Raw genomic sequence first — 14,376 nt, 5'->3', positions numbered from 1 at the left:
TATGAAAGTTGTGTGATTTCTCCAGACTTTTGCAGCACAGTGTTCAATGGCTTTAGCTGCTTCTTATTTTAGAAGCGAGGAATTCATTCTCATGGCTTTTATCCAGATCTGTCTCAGAGGGCAGAGGAGAAACCTAGCCCTAACACACGGTGGACTCACTGTTTCAGACTCTGATGTGGAAGAAGGGGAAAAATGGCATAGAAGGGAGAAATAAGCGGGAAAGTGCCGCTTATGATACTGAATCAAACCCAGCCATTTCCTGTATCCCGAGTCAGAGCTGCTCACACACTTTCCATATATGGTGATGGTATTTGCATGGAGGGAAAGCCTGGGCTTATGGATCAGGAGCGGTGTTGAAATTCCTTTGTAGTAACTTCTGGGAAAAGGTCTGGTTCCATTTTCAGATTTGACAAGAGAAAAGGAATCCACTGTCTTCTCTGCCCATTAATATTTTTTAGGGGAAGTTGTCACAATATTATATATTATATATATTTGCATTTATATAGATCTTGCCATGTGCGAGCTCCTTCTGTGTATAGCTGTGCTCAGAGGGAAGTCTCCGGTTGCATGGTGAGGATGTCGTTATGGCCACTATAGACTCCACATTATGCCAGATGTCCCCTGTGTGTGTGTGTATGTCTTACTCCATCACCACAGACCTACGGTAACATTAGTAAGATTTCCTGTAAACTGAGCCAAAGTGATTTCATACCATAAAACCTGTGAAAGCTAAACCTGAGAAAGTATGCTCAATATTATTTACCATAAAAGGTAATTGATTAGACATTAATGGTGCTGTGGCCTCATATTAAATTAAATTAGTTGAGTAATTAGTGCTATGAGATGGACAACTTTGTTGTGGAACAAATAAAAGGTCACAGTTATTTACTGTTACACTGTTCTCTTATTTGTTGTGCTCTTCACCTTAAACCATATTAACAGGATGGCAGCAGAGTGACTCAGTGATTATCACCTTTGCCTATTAGCAAGACAGTCCTGGATTCAAACCCAGGCAACTGTGTGGAGTTCGCATGTTCTCCAAGAGCTCCCAGGTTTTCTCTGGGAGCTCCAGTCTGAAATACAGTAAATGCTAAACAGCCTCCTCATTTAAGGTGCTGCACTTAGCAACCTGCAAAAGGTTTTTTTTTTTTTGTTTGTTTACAGTCTGGTTCATGTGCAGGGACTCAATTTAATAAAACTAGCGGCTGCATGCAGCACGACACTAACTGTAGAGAAACATCTGCTACATAACTTTTAAGTGTCTGGATTTAAATGAGTGGAAAAGTGTCAATTAAAAGTATAAAATAAGCGTTTTTGGTTCAAAGTCACGCTCCAGCCAATCATCGCTGTTACAGTCGGCACAGTCAGCTGCTCCGGAGCTGCTCAGCAGCAGAAGAGTGTGATTCTTTCAGGCGTCTCCCTGATGTCTGTACGTGTGCAGCTACTCCCTCAGTCGCTGCTGCGAGTATGAATATTTACTTAGTATGCTTCCCTCATTAGACAAGACCCAAGAATATGTGACTCTTGCCTCCTACGTTTCCAGCTTATTACCTCTCCCTTCTTGAGTCGGCGCACTTTCATTCCACACATAGCAGAGAGAAATTAAAGATATCATGTTCACTTATTTTCTCTTTGCGGTTGAGCCAGCGCTGTCTCTTAACATTGGCATTCCTGATGGACAAAAGGTGCTAACCTAAATAAGAATGTCAGAGTGTGCGATGGTAATTTCTTGAAATAAAAAGATCATCCGAGTTCATCCGTCAACAATAACGAATAACACTTTGTGTCTTTACTGAGGTCTATTAAGGACAAAGGAACCTCGAGATGAACATAATGCATTCAGAAGGATCAGCCTCACTGTTATATGCTGTAATTTTACTGTACACAGTAATACTGCTGTTCTCCTATTTATATTGCAATTCTACACCCTTCCTCTGACATTTCTTTTGTGTAAACAACACCTTTTAAAAGGCTGCTCATCCAGAAAATGGAAGATTTTTCCCTTTAGGTGGTTTTGCCAGATATACATTTTAAATATTTCTTTTTGTACAGTTTTGTAATTTACAGATAGAGAAGCAAATTCACTTCACCAAAAGAGGCGTTTTTGCCGCTGAGAGTGACATCATCCTGACACTGCTGACAATGAAAGAAGTCGGCATCTCTCTCAGCCACACCTAAAAGTTGTGAGGCCTGTTAATCCGTATGATGTCGAGAAGTAATCAAACAGCAATTTGCTGCTTCCCACCTAATGGAAAATACCCGCTGAATTAAGCTGAGAAGCCGTAAACATTCCTCGCCATCTCCCATGCTATGACTGAGTCTGTAAAGTGGTTTTAATCTCGCTGCTGTAAAGAGTAAAGAGACTGTGGCGGATATTAAATGCTTCTGGCTCTCCTCTTCCTTGGACATAATTTAGAGTTAATAAGTGAAAGCACAATGACTTTCCACGGTTAATTTTGTACTGTAGTGTTACGTTGTGGTTTTTTCCCTTTGCTGTTTTTGTTTCTTTTCCTTTTCCTGCTGTAAAAGCAACTTTAGCGCTTGACTTTTATTCACATCTTGCGTGTACTAGAGTCTCTATGTGCAGGAAAGATTATAGCATTCGGTGGAAATCCAGGCTTACAGTTTTAACGTGTTGTGTAACACTGGAATAAGCAGGACTCCACGACCTCTAAGATTCAAAGCATAAACCCAAGAAATCAGAATGAAGTTGAGGTTTAAAGTTCAGCCCTGATGCTGGTACAGCAGTTGAGAAAATAATTGGCGGCCTTGCTAAACTTCATCTTTGTCCTTGGAAACCACAGTTGAGCAACAGTTATTGTATTCATAGTTTTGTTGTTGTTGCTTCACTTATTTTTAACAATATGCCACAATAAGACAACCTTTAATCGAACCTCACTTATCCACGGAAAATATAGAGGCATATTATGTACTCAAGACAACAAATCAACCATACACTTCTGACACAGAAAGTATCATCACTGAAAGAATAAAAGAACTGGGATTAATATGTGTGTCCTTTAGTAAGTGTCTGTTAGCGTGCACTATGTGAAGACTCTCTGAAACCACAGGCTGCATAAAAGATGGATGAAGCTACCGCAAGATCACCCACTCGTTTTGAATTCTGTATTTTGAGGACTAAGCGTTAGCATTTTGGCTGCTAATGGCTAGAATGGAGTTCACCGTTATCAACAAACATGATAAGGATTACTTAGACTGTGCAAATATCTGCAAAACAGTACAAAGATAAAAGACTAACTGCTGAATTTGGCTCACCAGAACTGAAGTACAAACTTCTTGAAGGGACTGTATATTATAGCAAAGCATTTGTCAGATAATACATTACAAGAGGAAATCTCAGACGCCACAAACACGGTCCAGGGGTTTACTTCAGTGTTTCCAATTACAGCTCGGCCACACTAGAATAAAAATATGACGCAACTTCTTTGCAGCCAGGAAAAATCAGTGGCTTCCCTCTTAATTACATGAAGTTATTGTGCATTCTCTGATGGGCTATGAGTAGCTAGGGTCCTGAAATTGTCCTGAAAACATCCTGAAAGCGATGAAAGTCCTCCAGAATGGCATACCTTCTAAGCCTTTTATTCAATTCAATTCAGTTTTATCTATATAGCCCCAAATATCACAACAACAGCTGTCTCAATGTGCGTTATATTGTAAAGTAAAAATACTACAATAATACAGAGAAAAAAAGGAAAACCCTAACAATCAGACAGTTTGAGCAAAGCTCTTTGACAAGAGGGGAAATAAAAAACTGCCTTTTAACAGGAAGAAACCTCCAGCAGAACCAGGATTGGGGGGGGGCTGCAGTGAGGGGACAAAGACAAAACAAAGTCATGCGGTCTGGTTTTGTTTGCACCATTCCCCACCAGTTTTGTAGTTGATTACTTTCTAATCTTCTCTCATCTCCAGCATCTTTATTTTCCATGACTTTTTGTGTGCTAGATGTCTAACAGGAAGATGAAATAATATCTCGCTCCAATGAGTCGAAATTGTGTTCGATTTCTTCCATCGCATGTAGACTCAGTAAAGCCTGGACTTCACTGCTGCTTCCTTTCTTTAAGACTAACTTTAAGAGCTGATGTTCACACAGCTGCTTTTTATTTTAGTGATGAGCACCAAAGCTGCATTTGACCAATCAGTGTGTCATGCTACACATCTACACCACATCACACACAGCTCAAGGAGAAAGTTTCTATTCTACAAGCTAAAAAAGATGATCGGCGTGGTTCTGCCGCCACATTCTAAAATTCCCAAAAAAGCTCCCGTGGTCCAAAAGCCCCTAATGATCTTTCTCTTGGCAGTATTGTTTAAAGCCTTGCTCCTCTGCTTCCTCTCCCCACATTTCCTCCCTAAAGAGAGAGGAAGTCAAGAGTTAACTTGTGTGTTGACTAATGTTCTGGATGCTGTCCGTGTCTTTGAGTGGTTCTCCATCCAGGAGAAAGAGACTCACCCCTCACAGCACATTGTGACCCTCGTCCACAGTAGCCAGACAATACTGACTCATAGCACATGATGAATGACCTCAGTTCTCCGGAGACTCACTCGCCTAAAAAGAAAAACAGGGATGTAGAGAGAAGCCAGAGTTTTAGGATGCTGGATAAATGTTTAGAGCATCTTTGGCAACAAGCGCTCTTGGGAATCTGACCTCACACTGTTTTCATGTAAACAGGTTTCTCAGGTCAGGAAATGTGTGTAATATTTATTTTTCTATGTTTTTTATTTGAGTGATAATGACCGTGTTCCACTTTCGTTTGATTGCCTGAGTGGTGTGGTTACGAAGGTTATGAGTGTGTTGGAAAGTAGCAGTGTGTCTGCGCATCCGTGACGTCAGACTCTATGCATGATCTCATTCTGTCTTTTTCAGTGACCTAACAGTTGGACATTGTGTGTGTTTTTTGTTTCAGGGGAGCCGGGGGCACTACCGGTACCACTGGCAGAGCCACAATGTCAAACACAGCGGCGTGGATGACATGGTGCTGCTCAGCAAGATCAATGAGGACGCCATCGTGGACAACCTCAAGAAGAGATACATGGATGACTACATCTTTGTATCCTTTGCTCACGCTCACAGTTCACACCCCAGTGAGGAATAGCGGAGCCCTTCTCTTTCCTGCTATACTCAGAATAGCTGAATGGTCATTCGCTGTGACATATTAGCAATGAGTAATAGGTCAGTGTTGGAAGGTGAGCGGGGAGGAAAGGGCGTCTTTGTATCTCTAACTCCTGCTCTTTCACCAGACCTTTCACTGTGGTGCAGAATTTGTAAGGGGGTGGTGGTGAGAGCATAGCTGCTATCTTTTAAACAGCTGTATTTGATTGTGTTACGGATTTAAAAAAATCTTCTTGAGAGCTATCATTTTCATACACTGCATCACACAAATGCTGGGTTTAAGTTTAAAGTGCAGCTGTGGCCACACACACACACACGCACACACACGCGTATTCACGACGTGAAACGAGATGAATGAATGAGTGCCTTGAAAGGCCGCTCCTAATGGCTCATTACATAAACATAAACCTCACTGTCGCTCGGCCAGTGCTCGGCATTACTAAGTTTACCAAATGCAGGCAGTTTCAGGTTCGACAGCTCTGAGTCTCTCCTTTGATTTTGCTCAGTAAATATCTGTAACTGTGAGGTCTCCCTGCCAAGGCTGTGGGTCACTATGGGCCACCCACAATAGCTGCTTTATTTGCCTTGAGCTGCATTTTGGCTTCAAGGCATAAAACCTCACAGTGTTACATGGTCGGTCTATTCTCTGTCATTTGTAAGCACTGCATACTTATTTAGGCTCAGGCCTGATCGCCAAATACGCCACACTGCTGCACTGTTGCCATCTCTGTTGACGTCATGGCAATCAGAGATTAAGTGCTTTCTTTTCGACACAGTTTTCTCTTTGTGAGAGGTGATTGTAATTTGGTACCACTGGTTTGCTCCCACTCGTTAATCTCTTTAACTCACAATCTCACCAGACGTACATCGGCCCCGTGCTCATATCTGTCAACCCCTTCAAGCAGATGCCATATTTTGGGGATAAAGAAATTGAGATGTATCAAGGCGCAGTAAGTAGATCCAGCATCATCTTAAGGAAATAAGCTTTTTTCTGAGTCTCTGATGTTATTGAAGCGTCAGGCTGGTTTAGGCTGGTAACGGTCTGAAAGACAAAGGTTTTAAATGTACTGGGTTAGATGCTGTGAAAACTTTCCAGCGAGCAGATGCTGCTGTCACAAACTTGACTCAACCGCTGGAGCAGCTTGGCAGCACCATCACAGAACATCCTGTTTGAGTCTGCCTCCTCTCTCTTGGCCAGCCCATTGACAGCGAACTCGAATTCTCGAGCCAGGAACACACTGAAAAGCTTTAAAAACTCTAACAGACTGTGAAAGCATCACACATGCCAAATTCAGATCACATTTGCACACAAGCGCACGGGGTTTATATTTGCACGGTTAGCCAGCTCAAATTATCGGGGAAAAGTTCATATTTGTTCATAAGTTGTTTGAAATAATCACAAAAAGGGACCAAGTGCAACTGTCTTGGCAAAAGGTTGCTATTTTGTTCTAGCATCACAGACAAAAATGACATCAGTGTGTAATTGTATTATAGTGATTTTTTAAATGGTTTTTGTGGGTTTTATAGGTCAGCCTGTCTCTGATTACATAATAACTTTATTACGTATAAAAGTTTGTTTAAAACTTCACTAGGTTTCCTCAACCGTCAGGGTACTGTAGTTCTCAGCAGATGTTACTATACCACGAGTTAATGGTGAATTAACTGTTTAATACTTTTTATATTAATAAAATGAATATGAAATATAACAAAATAATAAAATATAAGATGAGTAAGCCTACCCCTGAGCAGTGGTGTCCAGACTTTTTTATCTGACATCCCTTCAGCTCAGTATTAAAGTATTTATGTCCTAATTTTTGCTACTACTCTTTTTTTTATTAGATCCATTCATTTCATGATATTTTGACCCGATTATTTTGCTAACAGGTTCAGCTGTTTATTGCACTAAAAACAATTATGGAGCCGTGACTTTGGTGGAATTCCACCGATTTAAAATAAAATTTTAATATATTTTGTTTAAAATGAGGTCTTAATTTTAGTAACATTATTTCCCCACCTTATGTTGTCACTGTACCTTTAAGGTCGCCAACTGTATTACTGTGCGGACCATGAATTGTACTTTTTTAGCCATGTTAGTAACTTCCTCTTTAACTGCTAACTACACTATTAGTGTAATTTATTATTAACGTTCCAGGTAGATTTTGTATCTTTTTTTTTCTGATATTTTTGCCAAAAATTTGATTATTTATTATTATTCTCAGCCAGCAGCTCTACTTTACTGTTCATATCTTTAGCATACAGTTGGAAGAGTTTTGACTGTTTGACTGCGAGCTAAAACTTTACTTAAACAAGTCATGACTGTATAATTTTATACAGGCTATTTCAGCTGTCTCCATATTTTATTTATTTGTATATTTTTATATATATTTTTATTTATTTATTGCTTATTTAATACGATTAAAGTAATTAAGAATTTTAACTGTCTGGCCCATCCTTTTTTCTTTTTCTTTTTTTTAAAGTATAAAATTTTGCCAAACTATTGGCGTTGCTAGGTATATTTTGTGAGCTTTTGCAACTATATATTTACTAATAATCTTATGTGTCTGTTTAAATCATTTGTCTTTGAATTTTCTGCACGTTTCTTTAGAATAGTTGAGCTAATTTGGAGTATTTGTAGCTGTGGTGGAGAACCACTGATCTACTGAACATGCACAACAACATGATACTGTGCATTTTGTCAGAATTTACACTTCCCATTTTTAAAATTGAAAGAATATATCACCCAGCCATACTGAATCCAACATAATGTTTATTTCGTAAATAACTGCCCCTGTCAGGGTTCAGAAAAGCTGGGTCCTGTGGGGGGGGCATGGCTTGGGACAGGCAGGAAAGAGGGGAATAGAAGTTTGAAGGGTTGGCTTTTCAGTTGTTGTGCAAAGGCAGGCGGCCATTAAAGTTGGAGTTCTAATGTCAATTGTGTGATTATTGCACTCACAACAGCAGGTTTGTTTTTTAACTGTGTGATGAACAAGTCAGTAGCCATTAGCACGTACTCTCATATGTCCAAACATATCACACATCGCTTGGTTTCTCCATCAAATCCACCCCAAGTTTGTCACATCCAGTTTCAAAACACCAAGATGGCAACAGCTTCATAATTGGCTTTCCTAATAGGTGATGTCACAGAGCTTGTATTCATCTTTTATATACAGTCTATGGATGTTAAAAGTGTCACTTAGTGATTCATAAAGTAATCTAAGGAGCTTGAGTGACCTTACTGAAACTTATTGAGGTCAATTGATGCAAGATGTGAGTGGGCGTTAAGACCCCTGGGAAGGGATCTCAAAACTGGATTAAAGATGGCAGACAGTTGGTGCCATCAGTTTTTGAAGTGACTGTTTGGTTTTTCCAACGTGGAGGTCTTAGCACTCCTTGGTGGACAGCACAGCATGCGCTACATTGTCTAGTTTGTGTTTGGGAGTTGTGTCCGTGTTTTTGTCTGAGTGTGTGACTGGCTCTGAAGTCCACTGGGATGGAAACTGGGAGTTTCTCTGATGAACCTGATCCATAAGGGATGATGATGTTGTTCTGTTTGTCCGTCTGTTTCTCGCTAGTTGGCGTCTGATCTTCTTTACTATGCGTCTGTGCTGATTTGATGAAAGCCCAACTGGGATAATCACATGTATTAAAAGTTTTTTTTACATGTGTGTTCCTTTTCTTTCCCTTATTACTTAGAGGGAACGTTTTCTGCCCGGTGTTGCAGGGTCCTGATTACTCCACGTTTGTGGTGGGAGTCAAGGAGTAGGTACTGGTCTGTGTGTGGGGGCTTCTGGTAAAGCACAGTCCGAAATGGCAAACTGTTGTCCTTGGGTCTTCCCTGTTAAACTTTATGTTTCTGTCCTCTGAGTTGATGTGAGCAGTGAAGGCTTCTACTTCTCAGCTTTTGATTTTGAACCAGATGTCATCTACGTATCTGTACCAGTGGCTAGGTGCTGTCCCTTTGAAAGAGCCAAGACCTTTACTTTCCACTTCCTCCATGTAAAGGTTGGCTACAATGGGTGACACTGGGGAGCCCATGGCATCCATGTTTTTGTCTATAGAAACCCTCGTTGTATTTAAATGTATGTTCACTTGTCTAACCACTAATTTAATCTTTTATCCTCTCTCAGGCTCAGTATGAGAATCCTCCTCACATCTACGCTCTGGCAGATAACATGTACAGAAACATGATGATAGACCGTGAGAACCAGTGTGTCATCATTAGGTAAGACTTTGAAATTCCGGCCATTCTTTCTCTGCCTTCTATAGTGATCATTAGTTAACGTCATGTGACAAGGAAATTATTTTCAGAACCAGAAAAGCTGCATTTTTATTTAAATTTTTAATTAAAATAGAGCCTGATAAACTGTACTGTACATTGGGGACTGATCTCAGTGCTTTTAAAAACCAGTGGATTTGCTCTAATCCAAAATAATTAAAAAGATCATAAATCAACCAAAATATGACCTTATCCATATCTTATTAAGATACTATAGTTGCCCAGTTTATTGGTTTCAGTTGACATTTTTGTAACCTTCAGCGCTTTATATTAGCGTGTCAAATGTCCAGGATGTGACAAAATGAGACAAAAGCTGGAGACGATAATCTGTGCAATGTGATCTGTGAGATCACAACACTGAACTGCTCTGCAGGTCATGATAATAGACGGGCGAGAGCACAGACCTAACAGGTCTGACCACATCATTCAGAAGAGCTGACTCAGTGTTTGTGTGGTGTTTTTCCATCATACTGTTTTCAGCTTCAGTGAATTACAAATTAAAGAGAAAATAAAATGTGCCAGTCCTCGAATAGGAAAACAATGAATATTTTACAGCTTGATCTGGCTGCTAAATCCTCAGGATGTGAGATGGAAACAAAGCAGCCACTATAGCAGCTATTTTTGAAAAACTTCCTGTTTTAAAAAAAAAGGAAAAGAGAACACCTGCATGGTTCCCTCACTCCCTAGACTTAGAGGATTTTAGATGCTTGATTTTAGATAGTTTCCCGATGAATGTTTCTGACCTACAAAGCTGAGAAAAATGTGGTGTCATTAGGGAGTTTTTATGCTATGGCCCACTCATCTGAGCAGCGTGGTTACTATAGTGCTTACCTCATGATGAATGACCCCTGCTTCAGCACTTTCGGCTGTTGTTTGGACAGCCAGCAGTTGCTCGTTCAGTTTTCCACATAAAGGCACCGAGGTGGATTTTGTGATTGACTAAATCAGCAAACAAAAGCATGGAAGTGGTTTTATGATGAACCAGGTCTCAGCAAACAAAGGCTGCTGTGAACTGCTAACCATGCAGCGTGGTCAGCACCCACCTGTGTTAGCAGTTTTTAAAAAAAATATTATATTAAGAAAATGTATGAATCAGAAATGAGGTTAATGCAGAAAAAGAGCGGCTGAGCATTTCTTTTATTTCTCTGATATTGTAACAGCATTTGAATATGTGACGATTTGAATTTAACGAAGTGTTTTTTTTCTCTTTTATGATACTTTTTGTTTTTTATCGAGGACCAGTTCCTTTACATGTACTCTAAATACAGATATACAGATATTTCAGAAATACACGATTTCACAATTTCTTGGCAGTTTTGCTTGATTTTGTTCTCTAAAGCCATCTTAAATTTCAGTCAAATGACGAGTGAACAACAGCTTGTTAAACCCAGTCTGAGAGAAAGCAGGCGTATTCATTGCTCGGCTGGCTTTTTACCAGGAATCTGCTCTTTCTTTTTTTAATGATTGTGCGTGGGATCCTTTCCACGCATGATTGTGCCTTTTCATCGGTGTCAACAGAGCAGGTTGCTGTTATAATTAGATCAGTTTGAGAAGGACAATGTGTGGTGAGAGATTGTCGGGATCATTTTAATGCTTAAAATATGCACGTAGTCATTGGGTGTGGCCTGCACCGTGAAAATGCATTTATGTTAGGCTTTTAAATATTTCTGCAGCTGTATGTGGAGACGCATGAAAATGAATGTCCTCGTGTGATCGCTCAAAGTCTCAGGTAGTTAAATTCTAGCAGTATATTTCCTGCACTTTCCTACAAAGAACATAGTGTAATAGGCAAAACTTTAGGGTAGCCTATACAACAAAGAAAAAGACACGCTAATTAAAATGTAAAATTTTAAAAAATTTGCTTAATTTCACCAAATATCTTAAAGTAGAGGTCAGCGACTGAAACAGGGGTCCTGTGAGCTATGACCCTCAGCCCTTCTACTTCTCCTTAGTATCAGTAACTAAAAGAGATGTTTAGTATGCAGGCAAAAGTCATAGGAGGTGATGTATACAAACAATGTAAAAACATACAAAAAAAAACAATGCACTGACATTATCACAGGAAAATTTTGTCAAACAGACAGTACATGTGGCTCAGCGAGTTCTGTGGGAATGCAGCGAACACCTTGTTGGATTCAAAACTGCCAAAACTAGACTGTTGACTGAACATCCTTCACATAGCTCAAGTCAGTAATAATTTATGAAAGATAATGCTTAACGCTCCCTCCCTCTGCACTACATTGTGTAACTCATGTCCTTGTTTGGTTAATAAATCACTGCAGAAGTCAGAAATGTCTTCAGCATTCAAACGCCACAACAATGAGACCTGCCCCTTTGGGGGTTTAAATGGGCCTCAAAGTCTCACTGCAGCTTGTGCTGGAAATACCTCTTTAGAGGGTCGATTGCAGGAGGAAAAACTATGCTCTCAGATGCATATAACTAAACTATCAGTTTCCTACTTGATTCCAAACTGCACAGTGAGGAAGTCCAGGCAAAACTTTAGGATCTGGTACAGGCTGGGAGGTGTATATAGTAGGATGTGTGCAGCTATACTGAGACTGTGTAATAGAGCAGCTCCCATGACTTCCTCTGGCAGTCTCAAACAGTCTGCAGCTGTGTTTCTCACAGCGGCTGTACCATCCTGACTCTACTTTAAGGCACAGATAGAAAAAACAGACGCAGCCATCATCCACTGCCAAACCACATAGGTCAAAATAAGTATGACCCCGGCGCAGTGAAAGGCAAGGAGAGGAAAAAGACAAGAGTAGGCTGAGGGAAAAGATACGAAGGAAAGCTATGTAAACAAAACGGGATAAATGTCGTTATTACTGCAGCGTTCATCCGCCTGCACGTGCAAGAGCCACTGACGGTGGGTCAAGTTCATGCAGTAAATGTAGCTGTCTAGCTGTGACTGCTTATTTAAGAGATTCAGTTTTACTTTCTGAGGTGGAAATTTGCACGAAACGTGTCACGCACACATAAACATATTCTCAACCAATTTTTGTCTGAATGAAGAGTTTGTGCAATTCAAATGACACGTGTTTAAACAGTTACACATTTTTTTTCAGACTCTTTATTCACTTTAACATAGAGTAAGATACGTTGCAAGTCTCTTTAATTTAAGTAGGTTTATATTTGGGACAAAAGTACTGTGTCCAATTGCTTTTTACCCCTCAGCTTTGGGTACTATGTGTTTAAATCTGGGTACATTTGCTACATAGTGATTTTTTTTTCGATATTGATTTAAATGTACTCCAAATGAAAGCTGAGGACTGAACTTGCGATCTGGAATTTTTTATTCCAGGTTGATGGCGCTAAAATAGAAACTCTAAAGGATAAAAATGTTGTAACTGTCCAAATACCGGATGTCTGGACCAAGTTTACCATGTTTAGTAGTCCAAATGATCCTGTTTATTGTAGTGTGTCCAACCAAAACAAACACATGTAAACAAACCATGTACCAGATTCTGTTTTCAAATATGGATGTAAAATATGTGTTTATTCTTAGAGAAGAGGCAAAAGTCTGCACTGGGACGTATGCAGGAAACTATTTAATGCACAGACGTTTCTGGCCGAGCTGTTCCTAAGCAGGCTTATTGTTAAATATCAGATCACTTGCATGTGGGGGTATGACATAAGCTTTAGACTGATAAGCCACCAGAACAAACGGGAACAAGGAAAATTCATTTAAAACCCATAATAGGTGAAAAAAAATCAAAACCAAAAAAGTTTTGGGGCGGGTGTTTTTTAGTCACTGAGTGAATAAAAACTGTGGTTGTGTGAGACAGAAAACGACGTCTCAGTGAGCGTGTGCCACAGGCTATCAGGTGTGTCTGAATTTGGCTTGTGTTTGAGAAAGCATGTGATGAAGTCTTTATCTGCTTTTCAGCGGTGAAAGCGGAGCAGGGAAGACTGTGGCAGCCAAATATATCATGGGCTACATCTCCAGAGTGTCAGGCGGTGGACCTAGAGTGCAGGTGAGAGGAGATGCCTTTTGTCCTTCTCGGCAGTTTGTAAATGAGGAATGCATATTTGAAATGCTCAAGTGCACGTGTGAACGATAACTAAGTTAAACCAGAAGGATTTGTGATACTAACTGCACACGTGTGCAGTCAAACCACCTGTTGCTGTCTCATTCCTGCATTGTCTTTCACGCTTTGCTCCAGTCTTTGTCTTGTCATCCTCATCCTTTGTGTCCTATTGTGAGCCCATCAGCAGACTCTTATACACGCAGCCCCCTCGTGCCATCTGGCACCCCCCCCCCCTCAAATAAAAAAAGAAAAACAAAAAAAAACAGCAGATGTCCAGTTTCTAAGCTCGATAAAGATCTCAAGTTTGATGAGGAAATTCCTGCACCGTGATGGCAGTGGAAGTTTTATTATTAATCCACTCAGAGCTGCTTCCACCAAGAAAACAATCAGAAATCATTTTCTGGCTTTAAATTTAACCATAGACTGCTTACACTAAATCAACTAAGACAGCTTTATTATATAACTATGATAATGTTAACTGTACTTCATGCCTCAAGATAATATCACTGTGTCAGTTCAGCTGTTTTAGCAACATACATTTCTCAAAGCTTCTACATATCTAATTAGGGCTGTTCGATATAACAATATATATCGGATGACGATATAAAAACGTCTATCATTTCATTTTACGCTATCGTTTGTTTCGTGGTGTCGCAAAAGAAACTGTTTACGGCAATATTTTTTTATCGTTTTGATGGTCACTGTAGTGGCTATATTAATTTCTTAAAGTTCTCTCTTCCTCTTATATTTAATATAACCATACTGCAGACGGACAAGCGCCTGTTTTTATGCGTTGTCGTTAGCAACAACGACGGTAACACCATCGCGTGTCCGCTTGTTTATGTTCCACATAAACCTTTCACAATAAAGCTCAAGATCCTGTTGAGACTTTAAAATAAACTGAATCATGTGAAAGAGCAGATTATTTACGGATGAGA

At 39.9% G+C, this 14,376-nt stretch overlaps 1 protein-coding gene across 2 annotated transcripts in view; it reads left to right on the top strand.

Annotated features, from left to right (window-relative positions):
* myo1ea (myosin IEa) overlaps positions 1-14,376 on the top strand; it is a 52,468-nt gene that overhangs the window by 9,100 nt on the left and 28,992 nt on the right. For both annotated transcript variants that reach the window (XM_006780103.3, XM_035905411.2), the window contains exons 2-5: positions 4,926-5,069; positions 5,992-6,081; positions 9,259-9,353; positions 13,297-13,384. In XM_006780103.3, the coding sequence (XP_006780166.1) occupies positions 4,926-5,069; positions 5,992-6,081; positions 9,259-9,353; positions 13,297-13,384 (417 nt within the window). The remainder of the gene's footprint in view (positions 1-4,925; positions 5,070-5,991; positions 6,082-9,258; positions 9,354-13,296; positions 13,385-14,376) is intronic.

This window comes from Neolamprologus brichardi, chromosome 1, assembly GCF_056152115.1.
Source record: "Neolamprologus brichardi isolate AB-2024 chromosome 1, ASM5615211v1, whole genome shotgun sequence".
NCBI lineage: Eukaryota > Metazoa > Chordata > Actinopteri > Cichliformes > Cichlidae > Neolamprologus > Neolamprologus brichardi.
The sequence above is the reverse complement of the archived record's forward strand: the minus strand, read 5'-3'. Positions and strand labels throughout refer to the sequence as shown.